The sequence below is a fragment of the Cyprinodon variegatus genome, unplaced genomic scaffold (assembly GCF_000732505.1).
Source record: "Cyprinodon variegatus isolate N-32 unplaced genomic scaffold, C_variegatus-1.0 Scaffold161, whole genome shotgun sequence".
Taxonomy (NCBI): Eukaryota; Metazoa; Chordata; class Actinopteri; order Cyprinodontiformes; family Cyprinodontidae; genus Cyprinodon; species Cyprinodon variegatus.
Genome location: NW_015150614.1, coordinates 607993 through 618346, shown reverse-complemented (window position 1 = coordinate 618346; position 10354 = coordinate 607993). Strand labels below are relative to the sequence as shown.

The following is a 10354-nucleotide window of genomic DNA, read 5'->3' as shown; positions in this document are numbered from 1 at the left end:
ATTACATTCCTAAACTGGAGGCATAATAGCCAGTATTTTATATTTGCTGAAGTCAGGCTAAATATTCCTGTGATTTTCAGATTGTTTCATGAACAAATAATAAATCCACCTAAGTGACAACAGCTCTAATCTTTATGATACCTTGAATTGTTTCATCCTGTCACAGCACTGACTTAAGTGTCTGTTTTCCAATACAATGCATTTCATTTGTTCAGCGTTGTGCTGAAATTCCTTGAAGAGGAAACTTATTGTTGCACAGAAATACTGAAGTTACATCCAGCATGGCTGTTTTGTGGAATGCTGCGACTACTTAATTCATTTACAAGGTATATCTTGGTTTTTTGTGCTAGTTGTAGTCTGTTTAAACCACCATTCTGTACTTCATGATAATCAATTGATGTACAAGTGATTATCCCACCTCCTGAAAGAATGGCACCATTGGTAATAAAGCATAATGTCTGTATCCAGAACCGGCAAATTACTAACGAGCTGCTTAAATAAAGCTTGTTTTAAATAAGCCTTTAAAGCAAATTAATGTAACATATGTGTATCTAAAAATGGACTAATTCACCATCTGCCAAGGCTTAAGTTCACTTTAATGTCTGTATTTATTATCATGAATATTAAGAACTGATCAAAAAGGTACAAAACAACAATGAGTGTTTTATAAAAACTCTGCAGACAATATCATTTCATGATTTATTGACATTTACTTTTTCACAATGGTTTTGCTTGATATCAATATTTTCCATAAAGTTTTTTTTTTTATTTAAATTACATTTATGTTTTTTTCACATACACATTTATTGTTTCATTTTCTTATTGCAATAAACAAGAGTAGCCAGAATGAGTCAGGTATTGCTACAGTTTGCCATACAAACTCTTTATCCCTCTGATAATGAAGTTCAAAAATAATTTTATTGGCAAGACAAAATTACACCAAAGCCTCTCGGTCCCTCTCTTTCACTGTTTCTGCCCCGAGAGAGACTGAGGGCAGAATAAGGCTAAGGCTAAGAGCCTAAACACAGCTAATATAATGTCCAGAAAATGTGAATCAGATATTTATTTCCCATATGTGGATAATGAGGATGAATTAATGGCTGTTTTCACTTTGTGAACACATCTAGGACAATTTGAACATTTCAATCATGCTACTAGAATGACTGACCTAGCAGGGATACTAACACTTTGATAAGGCTGAGTTATTGATCAGCTCAATGATAGAATCCTTCCTAATTCACCAGTCTTCTTAAGCCAAACAGGAATTTTTGTCTCCATTACTGGACAAATTCAGGCCACGTTTTAGCTCCAGGTCACCTCTCTCTGCTACCAGTGGAAGGTAAGAAGTGAGCAGCTTCCATCACAAACTAGAATATATGTGGTACACACACCAAGAGGAAGGCAATCACAAATCCTGGAACAGCATCTCACTCACAAAATGGACAAGAAGATAACTTTCCACAACAAAAAGAGCACAATGGTGGAAGCTGACACAGAGTCAGTTTCTTCTTTAAGTAATGGCATTGATAATGTCTCTCCTGGTTTTCACTTGGACAGATCACTCACAAGAAAAAAAAAGGAAAAAACAAATTAAACTCAGGAAATCCAAATAAAAAAAGACAGCTTTTTGAACAAATAATCAATCTGTACTCCTTTGATGCATGTTGGTTTACCCTGTTCTCCAAACAGAGATTCCCATAGTTTAAAGGCCCTTTAATATGAAGAGCCGGTTCCTTTGCCGAGCTCTGCATCTGCGTTTTGCTTCACCTCCCTCATTACCCTTAAAGGCCCAAACTCCCAACGGAAGATAAAGGAAAAATCTGTCAGCCAGCATGCTACCTCTTTAAGCAACTCCAGACAAAAATGTCACAATGAAGTCACTTTGATAAAAGTTGCTCATTGCATTGCAATATTCAGACAGACGTAAGACGTTAGAGCTCATTGTTTCTCAATGAAAGGGCACAGTGTAATTTTCATTTAAAAAAAGGGATTTTAGTGACAAGCTTTGTAGCAAAAAGGTCTTCTTTATTCTGCTTAACCAGCTTATATTGGTTTGTCATGCTTGTTTCGTTTTCTGCATTCCAGTCAGAGCTCTGACCTTGAAATAATGCAATAGCAAAGTTTAGCCTAAAGGTTAAAGGTCAGGAACTACTGGGATGTGCTAGATTAACTGTACTGTAGCATCTTTGATTCATCAAATTTTGTAAGAGAATGAATCTTTCCAGCAGAGCACGGTGATAACCCATGTTTCAAGTCTCAAAAGGATTTTGAGTGACAACAAATGTAGCTGCTACTGCACCATTCAGATTGAAGTTACCAGTTTATGGCATTATGCATTAAAGAACGCTAAAAGGTATGCATAGTTACACTGTAGACTATAGGTTAGTCTGATCTTAAAGTGTGCATCTTTTGTCATGTACTTTTGTCTGTTTTCTATCCATCTGTTAAGATAAATAGAAATGTCATATCTTAAGTTTCATCTTATAAAAACGTATTAAGTATAATTACTTTCTTTCAGGGTTTGCAAGTAGAAGATTTACACCAGATTTACACCCCAACTTTCTTCAAGATGTATTTGGATCACAGCTATATTAGATTTTTAACGTTCCCACAGAGGATATTGCAGATGCATTTGAATTGAAGCCAAATTTCAGCAATAAGGGAAAAACCGAATGGTACCATGCCATGTTGAGATAGATCAGTCATAATTAAGAGAAAACTGTTAGTTGTAAGTCAGAAATTCCAACTTATAAGTGAAAAACCAAAGGCCTAAGGCTGACAGAATTGCAACCTCTTTCTTCAATTTCTGTCATGGATGAATTAATGAACATTTCCTACCTGCAAAAATATTTTTTGTATATTTTGCTCATTTTTTATGTGCAGCATAAACAAAAAGCAACAGTCCAAACCAAGATAAATCAAAGTGCTCACCAGTCTTTGTAAAAGAAAACAAATCATGGTGCGTGTCATGGCTTTCAGTTGTAAGACAGGAAGTATCAATAGTTGCCTTGAGCTTGACGTCTTGGCTTCTGCTCCTGGGCACTTTCTCTTGGCCTCTAGTTCGGCTATCACTCCAGCTCATGGTCGTTTTAAACTTAGAGAGTATGCTTTTCATCTGACTCCCTTCCAGGTTATTGGTGTGTCAGTTCTCAGACGTAACTGTGTTTTTCTTCTTTTTTTTTTTTTTTTTTTACCGGAATAATCTAACCTTTGGATATCAGCCAGGCGAGGAGGAGGATGATGCAGACTTGTCAGAGATGAAAAGGGTCAATGCACGGATGCTAACCCTTTTCCATGAGAAGCCTTATTGTAAGGATGCATGCAGGAACAACATAAATACATCAGAACACAGGGTTAGATTGAAGTCATGTCTTCCCACCTACGCAATAATTCAGCCTGAGAAAAAGGAGCATGGCAATGTGTGGATTTTAACTTTCCTGATGGAAAAGAAAATACTAAATATAACCTATGCTCTTTTTAGTTTCATACCACAATAGTGTAGAACATAGTTTCCTTGAACGCAGTACTATCTGTATAAGATTGCCATGTCTTATATACAGCAGTACAGTGCATTCATCTGGCTGTTCCACCTTTCCCTTCTGCCTTTTTTGAGGTCCTTCTCTAACTGCTATGGAAGCTGGCAAACATGCCCTATAGCAGTGTCAGTTGGTGCAATTTATTTTAAAACACAAAATTGTTCTGGCCTGTATGTGTGTGTCTGCATGCATCCTGTATTTAATCCATCCATTGACCCACTCTTACCCTTCGCTCACCTCAACTTCTTGGCAATGAAAGGGGGTAGAAGTGCAATTCTCTACAGTCCCACTTCTGCTCTCTTAACCTTCCCCACCTGACGTGTTTGGTTGCAAGTACCACCTGCCTGTTAGACAAAGTCATGTTTCATCTAGTCAATACCTAGTGTCACAAATGGAAGAGCTGCTGGATGCAGAGCAGGACATGTACAGTATTGAGGAGAGTGCCACAACCATGTGTGGCGGATACAGCAAAGACCAAAGGAAGCAGCTATCCTACTGACATAACATTATTGTCCTGGATTTTGAGGTGCATAGGATGACAAGAAGAAGTCAAACTTTGATAACCGGAGAAACATCCCCCTTTCCCAGATTAATGAACACTATGCATGGTTTGACATTTCTAGAAAGATTTACGCAGTCTGCGTAGTATTTTTTTTTTTCTAAAGTGAGGTGGCCGTCTTTTGGCCACAGTGCAAGGGAAGGAGTAAGGGAAACGGGAAATGTACAAGAGGACAATGCATAATGAATTCTCTCCTTCACTCATTCCTTTTAAAGAGCCATCAGAAGTCCATTGAAAAAGAGGACGAGTGAGAGGAGAGTTTAAGATAAAGGGAAAGAGACACATACTACTTGTACTCCTTCCCATTGTTCCTTTCCCTTGCTATTCTATCAGATATTTAAACTACTGGATGTTTCCCTCCTTATCGATTGCTTAATTGTTGACCTTTTTACTAGCTTCACAGTGTGCTTTTGGAGAGAATGTTTCTGATTGGATGAAGTCACAGGATGATGTGTCAGTATGGAGAGAAGAGGATTGGCCCATGGGTGGTACGAATGGGCCCAGGAGCAGGTCTCAAGATGGCATGGCTGAGAGGTGGGCCTTGCAAGAGGTGGTGGGGATGTGGGTGAGGGCTGGGAGCAGCTGCCCGCAGAGCCAACTGGTTCGAGGACGCCGCCGCGGCCATAGCTGCTGCAACGGCAAGGGGGTTGGGCAGCAGCCCTGCACCCAAAGCTTTGGTGAGATCCTTGGAGAAGGTCAAAGAAGACTAAAAACAGAAACAGAGGTGAAGGCAAATTAGTGAGTTATTATGTTTGAAAACATTGGTAAGAGAGCCTAATATGGCATATATAATCTCTGACAGTTAAGGATTACTGCATTTGGAAGGATATCAAACTGAGAACAGTTGATGGACACCTTCAGTGATTGAGTTGTTTTTTTTTTGTTTTTATACACAGTTTTTGCTAAATTATTTTTTTTTATCTCCCTTTATATGTTTACCCATCATACTCAATGCACAACAAACACAAAAAGCAAAAAACAATGGGCTAGCAAACAAAAGAATGAAGCTAACACACACAGCACATACAAAGGAAAAAAAAACACAAAAAGAAATACTACAATCGCAGAAAATGAAAAGAGGAGATGTGCAAATACATTGCAAGTACACCAATGTGTTGAAAATAGAAAATGTGCTGTAAACACATATGAAGCTAACACATAAACCCACAGAACACATGAAAAGGAAACATTATACAATTGACAAAAACAACTGCTATTTGGGAAAACTACAAACTAGCACAGTGCCCCAGACTGCTAGTGAAGGAGACCTTGCTGAGACTCATGCTGAGACCAGACATTACTACGTATCATTGTCTGATCAGACTTTTGGTAAATACATAAACAACATGCCACCCCCGACGCAGTAGATTTTGTGCAAGGAAAGAAAACGTAAGTTTTTATCAAATACTTTTTAAAAATACAGAATTCCTCTAAGCTTCGCATTTGTGCCTTTATTAAGGGTCTAGCCCAATAGGAGTTGATGGTTGACCCTCCCTAGTACTCTCCAATACTTCTACTATGTGGAACTAGTTTGCAGATTTTCTTAACTTGTAATCGCTTTTGCTACATAAATCATTTTTATGTGTGTTTGTGTGTTAGCATTATCTATGTGTTTGCAGCACAGTTATGTATTTATAATTGTGTTGTTTTTCTGTGATTGCATTTGTCATTTGTATCATTATTCCTTTGCATGTGTTTGTGTGATTAAGTTTTGCATTAACAACTCTACCCTAATTTTTGTGTTTGCATTATTGTTTGGATTTTTAGAATGTTTGCATCTCTAAGCCACCATACTGTTTCAAAAATTCCAACAAAGTTAAACTAGAAACAATCATATCTTCTGGAATGCTATTTCACTATTAAGGAAGGGAAAATTTAGCTTTGGTTTTATCACAATATTTTGAGGTATTTGTTCAAAATGATCAACAATAAAGAAGACAATAAAATGTGTACATATTTTCCTAAAAGTAACAGCTATAGAAACAACAATTCCACTTCAAAATTAAACTATACTAACCCATTTTCACTTTCATTTTACTGCTGATATTACTGCAACTATACCTCTAAAAAGCATGGAATAACTATATCTATTTGGACAACATTTTTATATCTTGACTTATTTTGATGCTTTCAGGGAACCACTATTGGCAAAAATGTTTTAACAAATTAGTGACTGTATACAATAATGCATTTATTCAGTTTTTAAAGTTTTAAAGTGTTATTTATTATAGTCTTTAAGGTAATAAATCACCATATATATATCACAATAATCCCATATTTTTGTTTGGCTATTGGTAGTTTGATAAATGCCCATCCCTAATTAGCAGATATTAAATGCTGGTATATTCGTAAAAGAAAACTGATATTGATATAGACATTCTTGGGCTTGCTAAATGTTTAATAGGAGATAAAAATCAAGGGTTACCGTCAGATCCGCCCCCCTGTGCTTCTTATGTCGGCTGAGGAGGGGATTGGGCTTTCCTGCCATGCCATCTCGGTGCCGTCTGCTTGATATGTGCTAAAAATAAATTACGCATGAACACTTAAAAATTTCATTTTTATAGGGTTTGTAATTTGCCGACTTTTCTTGATGAAAAAACATTTACCACTATAGGCTAGGCTTACAAAAAATAGAAGAAAAAAATGATATGCAAAAAGAAAAAAAAAAACACTGGTGTTATACCAAGTTTTTACACTACAATTTGAATTTCATTATTTTCACGAACTCTAAATTTATCTCTGTATTAAACTCTTGTATTATCACAAGCAAGTTGAAACAGTTCTACAGTTTTCCAACTATGGATGAGTTAAGTAATTTACCATTACTGAGGAATTACTCTGGTCACTGAAGGATAAGTGGATAAATTCGTACTGCATGCAAAAAGAAGAATAATCACAAATGAATAAATCTATCAGCTTTTAAAAATGTACTGATAAATGTAATCCCCTAATTTTAGGCTAGGTTGACACCAACTAGTAATAGACCTTGGTTAACAATTTAATAAATATAATAATCTGAAGCTAAAAGTTTTACATTTGAATATTAAATAGGTGATGCAGATTATATCAAATGTATCATCATCACAAAACGTTTATGCATTTTTTTTATAGGCATAGTATGTGACTAGGACTCTTTATGAATTATGCTAATAGAATATTCATTCAGATGGACATAGTTTAAAGGTAGCAGATGGTCAACCTTGGCATAAATGACATGCCTCAAAGTGCTAAAGGTCAGATTAGGAAGCACAAATGAGAAAGAAATTAAAGTAAAATATAAGCATATAACCACAACTGAATTTCCCTTTGGGATTAATAAAGTATTATTGAATTGAGTTAAAATGAATTGATATCATCAAGTGCAATATACAGTAAGCCATCTTTATCAGGATTTTCTTATAGCTTCCCAATTTAAAATTGAAATTATTTCTGTTTTATAGATGACAAGTATGTAAAGCAACATAACATATTATTCCCTTTTTATAACCTTCCCTTAGTTTGTCATAAGCTAGACCTTGCAGGTGTTTATTCTTCACCAACCTGTTTGAGTTGCAGTTCGGAGTTCACCCGCACATTGCAGATCTCACAGTGGAAGGTTCGTTCCTGAGTGTTGGGGTCTACTGGGCCCCCTCCCTGCTCTCCACCAGGCTTTGGACCCAGGCGGGGGTATGCCTTGATAGGACCAAGCCCGCTTCGGGCCTCCAGGATAGTTTTGTGTTTAGTACCTTCAGATAGACACAGAGAAGCAAAAATAAATATATAAATAAACAAAAACATTGAAAACAGATGGTGCCATTATGACAACCAACCTCCCTCTATGTCATCAATAGACCCAAGTAGAACATGATCTATTATAGATTATGGAGCAGAAATTGTGAAATATGAAAATGTTTAAGCTTGATAATAGAATGTCAACCTCTCAGTTCATTCATCAGTAAAGAAATAACCCATAAAGTGGAGCAGAGATCAGATGGTATACAGTAACATTATAAAAATGTAGAGATACATTTCTACCACAAGATGGCAGTAGGTGTACAGCTGTAGGAATGATAACCAGAGAGAGAACTCAGAGGTAACCTCATAAAACCTTTAAATTATTATTATAATTATTATTTAATTTAATTTTTTTGGGAGGGGGAGGGAATACAGTATTCATAGCCACAGATACAGCTTATAATTAAAATGTAGTCTGTTAAAATGAAGTCTGCACCTTTAAATAAGCTATGAAAACAAGATAACATTTTTTAAAAGCACAATTTTGTCAAACATTAATATTTTGACCTTTAAATATTCTTAAATATTTCTGCCAGCTTTCAATGCTACCAAATTATTAAACTGTTTCTAGATGAAAGAGATGTAAGACGTTTAAAAATTCTAACAAAATAATGCATCATTTTATTGTACATTGGCTAAATAAAAAAACATATAACTGCTGAAGAAAGCCTCCATTATTCCTCACAATTAATTAATAATTTCCAAATAAAAAATGTTTATCTTTTTAATAACTAAAATAATTTAGCAAGTTTTCCCTTAACTTGTGATATGGTTCCAGTTGAAATTTAGACTGCATATAGAAAAATAAAACTTGCTATAGACAAGTAGGTTATATCATTATCAGACATCTGGCTTTGGATCAAGAAGTCCCCTTTTTCCAATCCCTTTATTGCTGCAGTACTAAAAAATGAAATGGATCCCACCTTCATCAGTCTGACTTTGACGCAATAATTTTAGCCACCTTTAAAATGAACAATGCAAAGGTCACCCAAAGAAAAGAGTAACCATGTGAGCGAGTGGGCTGTGTAGAACATAAAGGCGTCACCAGGGGGCTTGGCAACTGCACTGATAAGTTTTACTCACAGCCATTTTGGTCTGAAAACTAACACTGGCCCCTAGAACTGTTTGTCTTTGTAAGTTTGACTCATTTTATAGACTAACACACATGTTTATAACACTTACTTCAAAAAAAAAAAAAACAACAGGAAATGTTTTGAAGAAAACAAAGTCTTTATAGTTAAATACTTTGTAATCCTTGTTGTGTTTTTGATGTGTCTGGCACTTAGTCTTTCTGCTGAGCACTTAATGCATTTACGCGTCTGTCTCTGTGTGACACATGCTTTTATTTTTAAACTGTGAAAATGAAAAAGTGTTTTATTTTAAAATCGAGTGAGGGTAATTATTTCCAGATTGTCCTCTCCCAACTTTCAGCTGGTTTAAATGTTAGATTTCCAGGGCCTGAACTCTCCCAGCAGGCAGAGACCCAACACTATGCAGAGAAGGCAAAAAAACTAAAATACTATATGATGTTTTGCTTTCATCTTGCATGTGCAATTTATTAGAAACAGAGCTTTTCACTGTCACATGTAGAGATAGGAAAAATTATTTTTTCTATAGATGATAAAAAAAAATCTGTCAGAAAGTCTTAAACTGCTAAAAATAAATGAAAGTAAATTGTTCTTTAAAGGTGGCAGTGCTAATGCTTATCCCACATTAGAATGGACTTATTAGATGAGGAAGGTGGGACTAATTTACTTAGGATGGGTAGGATGTAATTACTGTACTTCAGTGATCTGCCAGTCCTTACAGCTCTTAGTATTCTGCCAATATTTAGATCTAAGTACTGATGGCAGCTTGAACTGCTTCAAATTAAGCAATGTTACAAACACACAAACAAGATGTGAATAAAATTGTTTAGCATAGAAAAAAAATTAAAGTATGTTATTAATTTGTATTAACCCCTCTTGTCTTAATGCTTTGCAAAAGTAACTTTTGTTGTAGGTACCTTTGCAAGTCTTTTCGGATATGCATAACCAATCTTATTTGAAAAGTAGCTCAAGCTCAGTCATGTTAGGCCTATGTGAGAGTCATTTTTTGTGTTACCAGAGATGCTATATTGCATGTAAGCTGGCTGGGACGAAAAGTTCAAGCGGGATAAGTTTTCTGTAAAATGTTTTCTCTCTTGCATTTATTTCCTAACTCTGACTGCTCTCAAACTCTTTTTTTATAAGAGAAGCATCTCTGTGTCATGATGCGATCACTGTAATATTTCAAACGACAAATGTGTGTTCAACCACAAGTAGTCCTTTGCCTCTAGGCCATAAAAATTCAGTTTTGCTTTGTTTTGCAAGTGGTGACCTGCAAACACAACTCTTTTGGTTTTCTTTTAACAGGATCTATTTATTCTTGTTTTCTCTCCATTAAAGTCAGATTCCTGAATAGTCCAAATAATAGTTGCCTTGTCTGCAGTTTTTCACGTCAAAAT

The 10354-nt window shown here is 35.7% G+C and overlaps 1 protein-coding gene across 3 annotated transcripts in view; it reads right to left on the bottom strand.

The window, feature by feature from the left end:
- Positions 1–696: 696 nt before the first annotated feature.
- The window catches only part of LOC107086776 (zinc finger protein 385A-like), a 96260-nt gene continuing 86602 nt past the window's right edge, over positions 697–10354 (bottom strand). For all 3 annotated transcript variants that reach the window (XM_015377943.1, XM_015377944.1, XM_015377945.1), the window contains 3 exons: positions 7636–7820; positions 6521–6613; positions 697–4801 (listed from right to left, as the gene is read on the bottom strand). In XM_015377943.1, coding sequence (XP_015233429.1) covers positions 4550–4801; positions 6521–6613; positions 7636–7820 — 530 coding nt within the window. In that variant the 3' untranslated portion in view covers positions 697–4549. The remainder of the gene's footprint in view (positions 4802–6520; positions 6614–7635; positions 7821–10354) is intronic.